The 16,383-nt window shown below is 39.0% G+C and overlaps 1 protein-coding gene across 1 annotated transcript in view; it reads right to left on the minus strand.

Moving 5' to 3' along the window:
- Positions 1–13,203: 13,203 nt before the first annotated feature.
- The window catches only part of LOC101995378 (zinc finger protein 14-like), a 22,056-nt gene continuing 18,876 nt past the window's right edge, over positions 13,204–16,383 (minus strand). Inside the window, 1 exon segment of the mRNA XM_026785377.1 lies at positions 13,204–16,383. This exon segment is cut by the window's right edge and continues 13 nt beyond it. Coding sequence (XP_026641178.1) covers positions 15,008–16,383 — 1,376 coding nt within the window. The 3' untranslated portion in view covers positions 13,204–15,007.

Genomic DNA, 16,383 nt, shown 5'->3' on the forward strand with positions numbered 1-16,383 from the left:
GGTAGCGGGGAGGGGGCAGAAATCCTTAATAAATAAATAAAATTTAAAAAAAAAAAAAAAAAGAAGTGTGTCTTTGCTGGAGTGGATATGGGGGTTTTTTTGGAGTAATTAATTATACAACAGCAATCATTTAGGTAAATACAAAGACCCGTTCAGTAAAGACAGTGAATTAGGTCTATGAGGAACTTTAAAATTGATATAAATAATAAAAACACATTACCCCAGGGGACAATAACATTGTGCCTATCTTAGGGCTTCTATTCCTGTGAACAGACAATCATGATTACAACTCTTATCCAGGGAATCATTTAATTGAGGTGGCAGCTTACAGCTCCAGAGATTCAGTACATTATCATCTTGGTGGGACACATGGCAACTGGAAGAAAGATGGTGTACAGGCAAACATGTTTCTAGCTACATTTTGATCAGAAGGCAACAGGAAATTGACTGACAGTAATACTGAGTGGTACTTGAGAAAAAGAGACCTCAATGCCCATCCCCATAGTGACACACTTCCTCCAACAAGGTCACACCTCCTAATAATGTCACTCCCTTAGGAGGCCATTTTCTTTCATAACCAACGCAGTAACTAAACTCATTCATTAATTATATCCTCATGCAACCCAATAACAACTGATTTACATGGAAAGAGCTAAGGGTACATTGACCACTGAATATAGGCAGTTGTCAGAGAATAGTGAGGGAACAAAATATGTAATCTGAAAGCTCAGAAGAATAAGGCAAGTCATCAGAAACAGAAGGAGAGATGTCTGTATATCCTAAGGCTTGCATGCACATCTTTAAGAATTCTCAAACCTCACCTCTCCCCGTTTTCTTATGCCCCTCTGTTCAGAGGGATGTAACACTTAAACTCACTATCATCACTTAGGTTTGACTTTTAATTGGCTCTTGAAAGCCTATTACATTTTAATATTAAGGACTGAACCTTTTTTATAGTCAGCATTTTGAAGTTTTGGGATGGTGATTTTCAACTGAAGGGTCAGTGATGACCACTTCCAATAACTATCCTTGTGTATTTTGTCTATATCCTTCTGATCTGCTGGGGCCCCTGGCTATATGCTTCATTTATTTAACTTTTTTCATCTCAACAAAATATCTTCATGGGTTTTCTTTTCGATCAGTGAAAATTTATCCCACCTCTATCAACACATCCATCCTCATATAAACTCCTGCTCCCAAAATATGGGTTTAATCTTCAGTCTGATTACCATCTTGGGACAAAGGAATTAATGGGGAAAGAGAAGTACTGCCTCTATGTTTCTGTTCATTAAACACTGGAAAGTCAGAGAAAAAAAGTAAGTTGTAATGTAAACTGATAAAGTAACATAAAACATCTTAAAATATTAAAAGCATCTTTTTTAATTTTTGGTTTTTCAAGACATGGTTTCTGTCTTACAATTCTAGCTGTCCTGTAACTAGATTTTGTAGACTAGGTTGTCCTCAAACTCACAGCAATATGCCTGCCTCTGCCTCCCAAGTGCTGGGATTAAAGGCATGTGCTGCCATGGCCCAGAAAAATACTAAAAACATTTTTATGAGACTACAGATGAGACAAGGTTTTTCCTTGCCTTTTATAGTAGTGAAAGAAATTATTTTTTAAATTGAAGAAGTAGAATGTGTTATGTGACAAAACTTTTCCTGGTGAGATGCAACACACATGCCTACTCAGCTCAGGAAGGAAGCCCATGACACAAACACAACCAAAATCCTACTTGGTGAACTGTAATGATGAGAGCAGCGGGCCGCTTTCCACCACATGGCTAGTTTTACCCGAAATAATTACACGGAAACTGTATTCTTTTAAACACTGCCTAGCCCATTAGTTTCAGCCTCTTACTGGCTAATTTTCCCATCTTGATTAACCCATTTCTAATAATCTATGTAGCACCACGAGGTGGTACCTTACCGGGAAGGATCTTAACCTGCATCCATCTTGGAGAAGAGAGGCATGGCATCTCCCTGACTCGGCTTTCTTTTTCCCAGAATTCTGTTCTGTCTACTCCACCCACCTATGGGCTGGCCTATCAAAGGCTAGCAGTTTCTTTATTAATTAACCAATGAAAGCAACAGATAGATAGATGACGCTCCCACATCATTTCCCCTTTTTCTGTTTAAACAAAAAAAGAAGGCTTTAACTTTAACATAGTAAAATTACATATAACAAAACAGTTATCAAGTAAGAATTACAGTTGCAATATTTATATCTATTTTATCTTTTATCATAACTAAGGAAAACTATAACTATCCATTCTTCAATTCCATCAAAGACTCCAGAAGGATATAATATTACCTAAGCAAACAAGAAATCTAAAACTCTAGAAATGACAGAGACATCTCGCTGCCTGGACGGTCACCCAAAGTTCTTTTGTACCATTGGGGCATCCATCTTCAGCCTACAGGCCCATAGTATCCAGCAGACTTTTCCATGAAGCAGGAAATTTCAAAGACAGTTCAGTCACTGTCTGCTGTGTCCTGCAGAATATCTCGCAGACTCTTTCATGAATCAGGAACCCCGAAAGATCATCTCAACTTTAGGCAAGTTCAGCAGTCCTCTCTCTGCGGGTTCTCTGTGTCCAGTTTATGCAACAGTCCACGCAAGGGCAGTTTCTTGCCCAAATGGCTATCAAACTCCATAAGGAGGCTCTTTGATGCCCATCTTCCTCTTGAAATAGATTGGTGCTGCCAGGAGTAGATGTGTCTCATTGTCATGAAAAGTCCTAAGTTATTAAAACATTTAAATGCCATATTTTGTAGTCTTTGAAAGATATGAAGAATGCCTATCTAACTGAAATATATCTCTATATATCTAGAAAATCTAACTAACATGACTACAAGCTTGACTATTATTTATGATTATCCATTCACTACCTATATTTTCTAATTATACATTACATTTTAAATGAACTATATAATCACAATACCTTAATCAAGATCAGAAATACATATACATATAACAAAATTGACCTTAAAATCCATACCAATGCAAATTATTCATATCTATATCATATCCCCCTTTAAATGTAAAAGAAGATTTATAAACAATATTTGGGAACATGGGCGCAGTTTTTTCTCTCCAAACAGTTTTCTGCTGAATGGGGGCGCTGTTATTCAGGTTTTTTATGGTATAACCGGTGTGCAGGTTTATCTCAGTCATCAGTTGAGTGAAATAAGTTTCTGAAGGTGTTCACAGCAACCTTTCAGGAGAATGTGGTCTATCATACCATATTGGGATAGAAGCAATCCACAGGGTCTCATCCTCTGTAAAAACAAAAGAAGACCCTCTCCAAAGCTTCATATCCTTAGACCCAAATTTTGAAGTCATATCCTTATTTTGGTTTAGCTTGGCAGCCCATATAATGAAATGTCTCTCTGTACTTAGCTCCTTTACAGTCAAAAATTTCAAAGAAAAGACAATATATAGAATCCAGACTCTCTGTGAATTTTCCATTTTTATGTGGCTTATTTCTTTATTTCTTTTTTAATCTGTAACTATCTGTACTCTGTCTCTTTAAAGACTTTACCCTTTTTTTAAGACATTAACTTTATTTCTATATTTTTTTCTCTCTCCCAAGCCTATGTCTGAATCTGTCCTATTGTGAATCTGTAATTCTTTAATATCCAGGAGCACTTCTTAAAATTCTAAGCACTTCTTAAAAATTTAAGTTGCACCAGGTAGAGGTAATACAGTACTGCCTGTTTACTGCCAGTCTAAACCTTAATTGTGCTGTTGTTATGGTAATTACAATAGTTCCCACCTGAGGTCAGCACAGTTCAGCATGGCAGAACCTCTCTGCTTGTGCCTCTGAGCCATGTGCACAGCACAGCTAATATGGCAGAGCTGCTTGTGCCTCTGAGTCATTTGTGCCTCTGAGCTGGGCATAGTGCTTCTCTTTCAGGCACACAGCGAGTCTAGTTGCCATCAAACAAATCATAGCACTTTACTCAAAATGCTGCATTCAAAAGCTGTCTCCCGCAGGAACCAGACAGAGATGGTGATGGCGGCACAGCCCAGAAAGCTGGCATTTTAAAACAGCCAGTTTTTTCCTGCTGCTGAGTCAGGAAAATTTCTTTGTAGCAAGCCACCCATAAACAGCTAAAAGTTGTCTTAAACTCTCTCTTTTTTTAAGGCCCTCTTAGGTTTTTAAGTGGATTTAGTCCATCATGTTGGAGTGCCACTCTGTAGTGAGGAGCAGCAGGCCGCTTCCCACTGCACAGCTCCCGCACCGGCTAGCTTTACCCAAAATAATTACACGGAAACTGTATTCTTTTAATAACTGCCTGGTACATTAGCTCTAGCCTCTTATTGGCTAATTCTCACATCTTGATTAACCCATTTCTAATAATCTGTATAGCACTACGAGGTGTGGCTTACCAGGAAAGATCTTAACCTGCATCTGTCTTGGAGAGGAGAGTCATGGCGACTGACTTTACTGCCTTCTTCCTCCCAGCATTCTATTCTGTTTACTCCAGCTACCTAATTTTCTGTCCTATTAAAGGGCCAAGACAGTTTTATTAATCAACCAATGAAAGCAACAGATAGATAGATGGCACTCCCACATCAGCTCTGGAGGCTGGAGCTTCAATAGGACAACACAGCCCTTGCGGAAAGGTGTCTGGACTAATGGGAAGCCAGGCTACCTGAAGCTGGGGTGCGGTGGGGGATGGTCTCCCTGCAGGATATAGTGATCCTGCCCTTCTCCTGGAGAGCCACTACAACTGAGTTCTGCTCTGTTCCCTTAAGGGAGCATCCTAGCAAAACTATCTGCTTCTTCTCCACCCAAGATGTTTCCTCTTGGTAACACTCTGCTAAAGGGGAAGCCCCAGCAGAAATGTAGCAATCTCCTCAGGCTTCAACAAAAAATTGTTCCTTTTTTCTACTCAGCCTTGCTCAGGTCCCCTAGGGAGCATCTCAACAAGGTTTTGCAGCTCAGTAACCAAAGGGGCACCCCAGCCAGGTTCTACTAGGTGAATAAAGGTCATCACCAAAGACTCTTTTGAGAAAGAGATTTATTTGGGAAGGAGGAATCCAGGAGAGTGGCTGCTCTCCCAGGTATGGGTAAACTGAATGGGCAGAGAGGCTTATATAGGACTTCTTAGGGGCAGATTATTCCCAGGGAGACAGGAATTGGTGAGTTTATCCCTGTTCAGGGGTTGGTTTGTTTATTTGATCAGGGGCAGAGATGGCTCTGACTTCATGGCCAAACTGTCTCTTTCACTTTTAGCTTTTTTACTCTAATCTTAGGACCAGGGAATATTTCTTTCACCGGCTCTGATTCTAGGGAGAAATTGTGTCTTTGACACTAGTTTCAGAGCCAGGGCACATGTCTTCAGCCCTGGGTTCATGGATAAAGATGTTTGTCTCCCTGACCCAGGTCTCAAATACAGGGTGTTTCTTTCTCTGGCTCTGGGTTCAGAGTCAGGGTGCTCAGTAATTGGTTGGTTTCCTGCTCCAGTAGTCCCTTTTACCCTACACACATGGCATGTACCCTTTACCCTTAGCAAAGATGACTACCAGCCATATGGTATCTAAAATATTAGATTAAAAGTTCTATGTATTAGATCTATTTTAAACAAGAGTTGAATCACATACATAGTAAGTTGTAGCAAACCAAGATTATCCGTGTATAGATTTTTAACTAGATTCAATAATTTGATGAATCTTGAGATAGAGTTCACAGCATACTCTTAAGAGATTTTTTATGGGTGGAGCACAGAGAAATTATACAAGTAAGATATATTTAAAAGTGGGAAGTAGAGGAAGTGCATATCAGTGTTTGAGAGCATATGAGAGTTGGGGATTATGTGTTTTTGTAGAGGCAGTTATGATTTGTGAAAATCTGGAAATCACGTGGGCCAGTTTGGCACAATTGAACTGTATTGAGGCCAAGACATTTGTAGTCTGAGGAGGAAAGGCAGAGCATTAAAAAATGAAACTCCTCTAGAGGACATTTCTATGTTCCAAGAGGAAGCTGAGAGGCATTAATTGTGTAGTGAACCAGAACTGAAGGATGGTCTCTGCCTGGGGGAGGAGAGGCCTAGGAGGGCTTAAGGAAGAGACAAAGGAGGCAGTTGTGATGGGAAGAGAAATTGTAGGAGGGAGGTGAGAGCAGAAGCTGCAGGCTATACCTGGGAGCCAAGAAATAGCAGTCAGGTTTGCAGTTCCCAGGAGGAGGAGAGAGAGTAGAGAAACCCAGATGGGCATAGCAGGCCAGAGCCAAAAGATGTTGAGTGACTGTAGAGCCCCGAATTGATATCCCTGCCCCCATTTGAGGTGCTTATCTGCAAGGAAAACATAATAAATTCCCTCTGCTCCTGGAGCGGGGAAGGAAGGAATTTTAAGTGCATGGTGACCAGTCCTTGATCCCTGCTAGGGTCAGGTTACAGTCCCCCTTCGCAGCCCCCTCCTCACTTGGTGCCATGGTATAAAGCCACCCCCAGCAAGACAATAAAGAGAAGCTGTTCCACCTCAACCTCGTGCTCTGTGTATTCATTCAACCTGGACACCCTCCGCCGAGACTCTTGGTTCCAGCCCGCACTGGCGCAGCAGATAAATTTGTTATTTGATGCATGAGTATTCTATAAACACAAATGTTATAACCATAATGAATATTATGTTATAGCATTGTGAGTAACACTCTCCCATGAAGAACAGGAATCCAAATTATTTTGACTACTATTAGTCACATTATCATATTGATCAAGAAAAATCTAGAGAAAACTTGAAAAGAGTCCCATATGATTAGCAGTTTTGGGTAACAAGCTGGGCTTGTTGGGGTTTCTGTCCTGCCCAGTTGTTCCCACATCCAGTAAGCCCAGTTCCCGCAGCTGGTAAGCCCCCAAAGAAAAAGCACAGAGAGTCTGCATTAGGTTATAAACTGATTGGCCCATTAGCTCAGGCTTCTTATTAACTTTTCTAACTTATACCAAACCATTACTCTTATCTATGTTAGCCACATGGCTCAGTACCTTTTTCAGTGGGGCAGGTCACATCCTGCTTCTTTGGTGGTCTTGATGGGACTGGGAGAAATGGACTTCCTCTTCCCTAGAATTCTCCTGTTCTCATTGTCCTGCCTCTGCTTCCTGTCTGGTTGACCCATGTATACTTCCTGCCTGGCCAATCAATGTTTATTTAAAACATGATTGACAGAATAGAAACAATTCTCCCACACCACCTCCCCCTCTTTAAAAAAAAAAGAAAGAAAATATCCGTAGTCCATTTTGGAGGAATGTGGGTAGTGTTCCAGGCTACTTCTGGCTGGTTGGGGGCACTGATAATCTTATGGGCACCTAAAGAAAATTTAGATTTATGATCAAGTCCTGACTGGAGTCTCCTGTGAGTCTTGGTCATCTCAGGCAGCAGTCTTGAGCCTGTTCTGGATGTAGAACTCTGACATCTGGGTCATCTGTTCCTGCCACAGATTTCTCAGGTGGTTTTCCTTGATCAAACCTAATTTTTCTTAACTCTGAATAAATCCAGAACCTCTCGTTTTCTGTGGAAACAAAAGCAAAACCTCTTCTCCAAGGTAACATACCTTTTGACTTCAAATTTGAAGTCAAGGTATTTTCAAAATACCTATCTTGGATTAACTCAGCAGCATTTATAAGCAAAAAAACCTTTTAGCAGCTGTTGCTCCTTCCTAAGCATTCAAAAAATTCAGAGAGCATAATAATGTACAGCATCTAGATACTCTGTGTGTTTTCCATCTTTATGTGGCTTTACTTTTACCTCTATTTCTTTTATTTTTACTTTCGCAGTTTGAGACAGGTTCTCTGTACATCTTTGGCTGTCCAGGAATTCCCTCTGTAGACCAGGCTGTCCTTGAACTCACAGAAATCCTCCTGTCTCTATCTCCCAAGTTCTGGGATTAGAGGTATGTGCTACCTCAACTTGAAGCCACAGAAGTCTGTCTGCCTCTGCCTCTCAGGCATTGGGATTAAAGGTGTGTGCCACCATGCCTTGACTTTACAGAGATCCTCCTGTCTCTGCCTATTTCATAGAATATAAGCTTATATTTGCCTTTAGTAGGAATACTAATGTAATGATGTCTTATGCAAATGGAAAGAAATTTGAATCCAAAGAATTATTTAAATACAGTCCCTTCTTCAGATGGACGAGTCTATTATTGTCCCAAGATCCAGTCATAAACACAGAGAAACAAGTAAAGATGACAGGAGCTGGATCCATTCAACCTACAAGTTGAAATAAAGGAAGATGAGGAACATAAGATAATACACCTGTTCAGAGGCACTCACCACAGATGCACAGGTCAAAGCAGGTCATACCACCAGAAAAAGATTCTCAGGTGACACATGGTCCCCCGTATTCCTCAGAACAACTACTGTCTTCACTTATAGGGCCTTAACTTGGACCCTGGTGGGCAGACATAAAACTGATGGTACACTCAATATTGGGTTTTGCTCTTAGCTGAAGGTTGACTATCTACCTGTTGACTTCCACTATCTTCTCACCCTCTACCATTGTCCTTGATGGCCAGGAGCCAGAGGAGCTGAAAAGGAATCTGTAATGACTCAGTACATAAATTGGTAATGACAGATGTATCCACTTCCCAATTTTCTTCAGCCAACTGAGATTCCACATCTCAAATTGTTTAAACCACACAGGCTAATTTAAAGGCAGTTCAGAATGTTCTGTAGAGAAATGATCTTTAGCTCTCAAATATATATATCATCACCTGGAGAATTTTAAAAATCAAGAGTAAGTGAAAGCCGGGCGATGGTGGCGCACGCCTTTAATCCCAGCACTCGGGAGGCAGAGGCAGGCGGATCTCTGTGAGTTCGAGACCAGCCTGGTCTACAGAGCTAGTGCCAGGACAGGCTCCAAAGCCGCAGAGAAACCCTGTCTCGAAAAACCAAAAAAAAAAAAAAAAGAGTAAGTGAAAGAATGCCCTATTGTGCTTCCCTTTTTGTTTTTGTTCTTTTTTTTCAGTTTTTTGAGAATGTTGCTCTGTGCAGCCCAGGCAGTCCTGAAGCTCGCTCTGTGGACCAGGTTGGCCTCAAACTCACAGGAATGCAGTTGACTCTGCCTCTTTAGTGTTGGGATTAAAGGCAAGCACCACTGGTGTGGGAGGTCCTTCTGTCTATGTGTTGCTTTTATTGGTTAATGAATAAAAAAGTCTTGTCTGGTGGTAGTGCAATAGAACAGAGCTAGGCAAGAAAAACTAAAGTGAATGCTGGGAGAAAGGAGGCAGGGTCAAAGAAACGCCATGTAGCCCCTGGAAACAGAAGCCGGAACTTTAGCCGGTAAGTCACAGCCACATGGTCATACACAGATTAATAGAAATGGGTTAAATTTATATATAAGAGTTAGCCAATAAGAAGCTAGAGCTAATGGGCCAAACAGGACTTAATTACTACAGTATTGGTGTTGTTATTTCTGGGTTAAGCAGTCAGGAAGCAACAAGTGGCCTCCTCCCACTATACACCACCACCACCCAGCCCCCCTTTTCATTTATAATATTTTCATGTTCTATATGCTCTTTCCATTGTAAACTGGCCTGGAGGATTATAAGGAATGCCTGTAATATGATTAACATTCCATTCCTTACAGAAGTTCTTCGATTTATGTACATAGGCTGGTCCACAATTAGATTTTATAGAAGTAGGGACTCACACAACAGCAAAAGATTGTAGAAGAGCAAAATGCAGAAGCATTCCCTGAGAATTGAAGAATTGCACAAAGAATTTTGGGATAAGTATCACTGTATGCAAATTTGGCATGTGAGGGACAAGAACAAAGTAGATGACATTCATTTATCATGATTCATTAGTATTTTTAACTCTGGGAATACCATAAGCCACATGGCCACAGCAGTGTAAGAGAACACAAGTAGGGCATTCCTGTCCAAACCGTCTCGCTTGTTTCAGCAGGGTATGATACTATACATGAAGTCAATTAGTATCAGTGCACAGGGTTGATGTTTGTTATGGAGAAGTGAAAATCAGGCAGGTTCATTCATAAGCTTGCTTCTTTATTTCTGCAATAAAGACATGGAGGTTAAAATGTGCATGAGTATGAATAATAAAGAAAGGATGTGTGAAGATTTTGAACCTGATGAAGTTCCTGTAGTGATGGGAGCATAGCAGGATGTGAAGACAAAACTGAAGCAGGTTCTATTGCTGGGAACAACCCAACTATATAAGCAGAATCTGAAATGATAACTTAAGAGTTAATGAATTAATCATAACAGATGAATCAAAATACCACTTGCACCCATTGAACAGAGGAATGAGAAGTATTAATAAACTGATGAGTTATCAGGATTGAATTCCTCCTATATCATTAGATAAGACATCAGTAAAATAAGTATCTGCCTGTGGAATGAGAGGTTGGCAATTTTTGTAATCACAAGTTCAGTTCATAAAAAAATCTAATTGCTGGCCAAATAAATAATTTTCTACCCTTCCATAATAATCTACAAACAAAATCTGAAAGTCCATAGAATTGTATTACACTCTTAAACACTGATTTTTAGGGGTTAATATAATATAGCAAGAAGAGTAAGGAAAGCACTTAGTATTTTGAGACCACTGTGGTGTAAACTTTCCATTGTCTGGTACTATAATATCTATAGGAGATAAGTTACTGAGGAAAATAAGTTTAAAGGCAGCAAAGTACCTTTATAATACACAAATGCCTCTTCTAGTCTGGTTTCAAATCACTATACTTGTTTTCTTGCCTCATGAGATACTATTCAAGGACTGTGCAAGGAAACCTTCTAAAGTTTTTAAATAGTATGGTTAGTGCATAATTTGGCGTTCCTAAAGTGGAATGTATCCAACTAAATAACTTCTGGAAGTTGTTTTTTTTTACATTGTTTTTTTGTATGGATATTTTTGTGGCATAAAAGTTGCTCTAGTAACCAGTTGTCCCAAACGTTGCACAGTATCTGATCTTTCTACCATTTTACTGTAATAATTAGCCCGTTTTGACATACTATGTCCTGAGTCATGTCATAGATAGGTTGTAAGTCTTCTTCTTTGGAGGTGACTAAGAGGATATCATCCTTATTGAATAACAGAAGCCTAAAAGAAGGCTTTTCATCTAGTTCATGTTCCTTTCAATATTATTTTGGATTCTGTCCCATACTTCATCTAAAGTTTCTTCTTCTGAAAGTCAGGGATTATATTCATAAGCAACTTGCAGGCAGTTGAAGAGTTGAGGTTTTAATGCTTGTGCATTAAAAAAAAAAAAACAACAACGATGCAAAAGCCTGACAAAGTGAAAGCCTTTCTTGGTGTCTGCCCCATTATTGTCCCTTATGATGGAAGATCATTGGTTAATAAAGAAACTGCCTTGGCCCTTTTGATAGGACAGCAGCTTAGATAGGCGGAGTAGACAGAACAGAATGCTGTGCCCATGTTCCCAAATATTGTTTATAAATGTTCTTTTACATTTAAAGAGGGATATGATATAGATATGAATAATTTGCATTGATATGGATTTTGCTTTAGTGATTTAAAATTAAGGTCAATTTTGTTATATGTAAATGTATTTCTGACCTTGACTAAGGTATTGTAGTTCATGTAAAAATGTAATGTATATAGGTTGTTAATAGATAATCATTAATAATAGTCAAGTTTATAGTCATGTTAGTTAGATTTTTCTAGATATATAGAGATATATTTCAGTTAGATAGGCATTCTTCATATCTTTCAAAGACTGCAGAATATGGCATTTAAAATGTTTTAATAACTTAGGGTTTTTCAGACAATGAGACACATCTGCTCCTGGCAGCACCAATCTACTTCAAGAGGAAGATGGGCATCAAAGAGCCTCCTTATGGAGTTGGTTAGCCATTTGGACTAGAAACTGCTCTTGCCTGGACTGTTGCACTGGACACAAAGAACCCGCAGAGGACTGCTAAACTTGCCTAAAGGTGAGATGTTCTTTCAGAGTTCCTGATTCATGAAAGAGTCTGCGAGATATTCTGCAGGACATAGCAGATAGTGACTAAATTGCCTTTGAAATTTCTTGCTTCATGGAAATGTCTGCTGGAAACTATGGGCCTATAGGCCAAAGATGGATACCCCAACGGTACAGAGGAACTTTGAGTGACTGTCCAGGCAGCGAGATGTCTCTATGATTTCTAGAGTTTTGTAAGTTGCTTACTTCTCATTTACTTAGGTAATATTATATCCTTCTGGAGTCTTTGATGGAGTTGAAGGATAGTTATAGTTGTTTTCCTTTGTTATGACAAAGATAAAATAGATGTAAATATTGTAACTGTAATTCTTGCTTGATAACTGTTTTGCTTTATGTACTCTTACTATGTTAAAGTGAATGCCTTTCTTTTTTGTTTAAACAGAAAAGGGGAAATGATGAAGGAAGATCATTGGTTAATCAAGAAACTGCCTTGGCCCTTTTGATAGGACAGCAGCTTAGATAGGCAGAGTAGACAGAACAGAATACTGGGAGAAAGAAGCCAAGTCAGGCAGTCGCCATGATTCTCCCACTCCAGACAGACGCAGGTTAAGATCTTTCCTGGTAAGCCAGCTCATAGTGCTACACAGAATATTAGAAATGGGTTAGATCAATATGTAAGAGCTAGCCAATAAGAGATTAAAACTAATGGGCCAAGCAGTGTTTAAAAGAATACAGTTTCCGTGTAATTATTTTGGGTAAAGCTAGCCGTTTGGAGCTGGGTGGCGGAACGCAGCCCGCCGTTCCTCACTACACCCTTACCTCCTTCTGCGAGGGCCTACACTCATCTTTTGCACCTGATGTCTAGTCCTTGCTCAGCCTCTATCACTGTTGTTCTAGAGGGGATATGGAAGAATGGAGCCAATAAATCAGGCAGACTAAAGTCTCTCACAACAGACAACTTTATTCAGGGCCCAACACACTTTATGCATGGTAATTAAGACAGTCATATAAGGTCTCATGACTTCAAACTGTATACAAGGACAAGCCAGACAAATAACTATTAAACTATTTTTATTTAAATTTATAAAAAACGCCGGGCAGTGGTGGTGCACTCCTTTAATACCAGCACTCGGGAGGCAGAGGCAGGTGGATCTCTGTGAGTTTGAGGCCAGCCTGGTCTACAAGAGCTAGTGCCAGGACAGGCTCCAAAGCTACAGAGAAACCCTGTCTTGAAAAACTAAAAAAAAGTAAATAATATTAAATTTGTAAAAAACATACATAAAAGAAAGCCCTTTTAACAATATGTAGTATCTTTTATGCACATATTTAAACACTATATATTTATTTATTTATATACACACGCATGACTCCATTAATTTTAAAGCGGCTTTCTTTAAGTTTTTATTTTTACACTTGAAAAATTATATTAAAAAAATATGCCTTTACATCATTTGCATATCTCATAAAAAAAGAAGACAGAAGAATGCACCAGATTTCCTGGAGCTGTAATACAGGTAGTTTTGAGCCATCTGATGAGGGCACTAAGAATCAAAATTGGGTACCTATAGCATAAGTACTGAGACAACTGTCTATTAATCAAATATGTCATTATAATTCAGAAGATGAAGCTGCCCCATGACTCCTTCTATCTGAAGACAGAAGAATGCATCAGATTTCCTGGAGCTGTAATACAGGTAGTTTTGAGCCATCTGATGAGGGCACTAAGAATCAAAATTGGGTACCTATAGCATAAGTACTGAGACAACTGTCTATTATTCAAATATGTCATTATAATTCAGAAGATGAAGCTGCCCCATGACTCCTTCTATCTTCTCTCACTTGGAAGTGATGAAAATTCCTTCTACATCGTCTACAAAGGATTGAACAGATTCCTTTCCCTCTGTGAATGGGCTCTGCACATGTCTTCTTATTGCCATTAACACAGTTCTCTTGATGTGAGTGAACACAATGAAGGGTTTAGCTGATTAGAGATGAGTCCAGATTAAGCTAGGAAAAATTCCATACTGTGAAATACGCTATAGTTCCCTAAATGTTCTTTTTGGTTGAGACAGGATCTCTCCAGATAGCCATGAGTATCCTGGAACTCACGATGAAAACCATAATAGCCTCAAACTCAGAAAGATCCATTTGCCTGTCTCCAAAATAAACCACTATTACCAGTTGAGATATGTTTATAAAATGACCTATCTTTGAATCAGAGACAAATAATGGAAGATTTAAACAGTAACTCTCATTTTTGTTGAATTGTGATGTGATAGAATCCTACAATGTATTCGTTTCAATTGGTAATCATTTCCTGTGTTCTTAATATTTTGGCTATTTTCTTTGCTTTGTTAATTTCACCTCTTTAGATATTTTTAACAGTTTGTAAACACCTGTGCCATGCTGTGCATTTAGCAGGCAGAGGACATCTTACAGGTGAGTATTCTTTGCTTCTTCAGTACTACAGAACAAACTGAGGTAGTCAAGTTAGGGAGCAAGTGCATTAAACAAGCAAGTAACCTCACTGGTCATCATTTTAGTTACAAAAACATCCACGTGTGTGGGTGTGTGGTGTGCATATGACAAAGCCCAAATGTAGTAATCATAGAAAAACTGGTATGAGTAATGTGTGTATCCCAGAGACTGAACTCAGGTATTCAGGTTTAGTAGCAACCACTTTTACCCACTGAGACAATTCTCTGACATTCATATTTCTGAGAAAGTGTTAGGAAAAAGCATTTAGTGCTCAGAATAAACTAACAAAAAATTTTTAAAGGGATGGCAGGAAAAATAACATTGTCATTTGCAAATAGGTTGTATTATTCAAAATATTCTGTGCTCCTCTATTCTTGGGTGACAATTTGTTTATAATTTCAAAAGAAGACAACATTTGACCGATGGAAGGGTTCTACTAATCCTATTTGGGCATCAGTGGGAATAATGTGTGGTGTGCAAAGTTTTACTGAATTTACTAGATTCATAATGCTTCTCTCCAGACAGTAACTCTTTCAAGCCTTTGAAGAAGACTGTACCATGAAGAAGCATTATCACATTGTCATTTCTTTGGCTTTCTTCACTATTCTTTGATGTGTTTGAGGACTACACTGACCTGCAAAGTTTTAGTGCATCAATTACATTCACAGGGACTTTTTCAGTATGACTCCTTTCATGTGTTTGGAGGTTTCGGTGAAGGGTGAAGGCTTTACCACACTGATTACATTCATACAGTTTGTCTCCACTATGACTTCTTTCATGCCTTTGAAGATAAATGCTATGTGCAAAGGCTTTGCCACATAGATTACATCCATACGGTTTTAGTCCTGTATGACTGCTTTCATGTATTTTAAGATTACTGCGACTTACAAAGCTTTTACCACACTGATCACATACATAGGGTTTTTCTCCGGTATGACTCCTTTCATGTGTTTGAAGATTACGACGACTGGTAAAGGCTTTCCCACATTGACTACATACAAAGGGCTTGTCTCCAGTATGAGTTCTTTCATGTGTTTGAAGATTACTTCGACTTGCAAAGGCTTTACCACACTGACTGCATTCATAGGGTTTCTCTCCAGTATGACTTCTGAAATGTTTCTGAAGACGACAGAACTGCGTAAAGCTTTTCCCACATTGATTACACTCAAATGGTTTGTCTCCACTATGACTTCTTTCATGCCTTTGAAGATAAATTATGTGTGCGAAGGCTTTACCACATTGATTACATTCATAAGGTTTAACTCCTGTATGAGTACTTTCATGTACTTGAAGATTACTACGACATGCAAAGGCTTTACCACACTGATTACATATATAGGGCTTCTCTCCAGTATGAATTTTTTCATGATTTCTCAGACTGGTGAAATGTGCAAAGGCTTTGCCACATTGATGACATATATAGGGCTTTTCTCCAGTATGAATTCTTTCATGTATTTGAAGATTACGGCGACTTAAAAAGGCTTTACCACATTGATTACATACATAGGGCTTGTCTGCAGTATGAATTCTTTCATGTGCTTGAACATTACTGAGACTTGCAAAGACTTTACCACACTGACTGCATTCATAGGGTTTCTCTCCAGTATGGTTTTTATAATGTTTTCGAAGACTAGTTAAACGTACAAAAGCTTTATCACATTGATTACATTCATACGGTTTGTCTCCACTATGACTTCTTTTATGCCTTTGAAGATAAATGATGTTTGCAAAGACTTTGCCACATTGACTACATTCATAGGGTTTGACTCCTGTATGAATACTTTCATGTATTTGAAGATTACTACGACAGGTAAAAGCTTTACCACATTGATTACATTCAAAAGGTTTCTCCCCAGTATGAGTTTTTTCATGATTTCGAAGACTAGTTAAATGTACAAAGGCTTGACCACATTGAACACATACATAGGGTTTCTCTCCAGTATGAATTCTTCCATGTATTTTAAGATTATGGCGACTTACAAAGGCTTTACCACATTGAA

The sequence above is a fragment of the Microtus ochrogaster genome, linkage group LG1 (genome assembly GCF_000317375.1).
Source record: "Microtus ochrogaster isolate Prairie Vole_2 linkage group LG1, MicOch1.0, whole genome shotgun sequence".
Lineage (NCBI taxonomy): Eukaryota > Metazoa > Chordata > Mammalia > Rodentia > Cricetidae > Microtus > Microtus ochrogaster.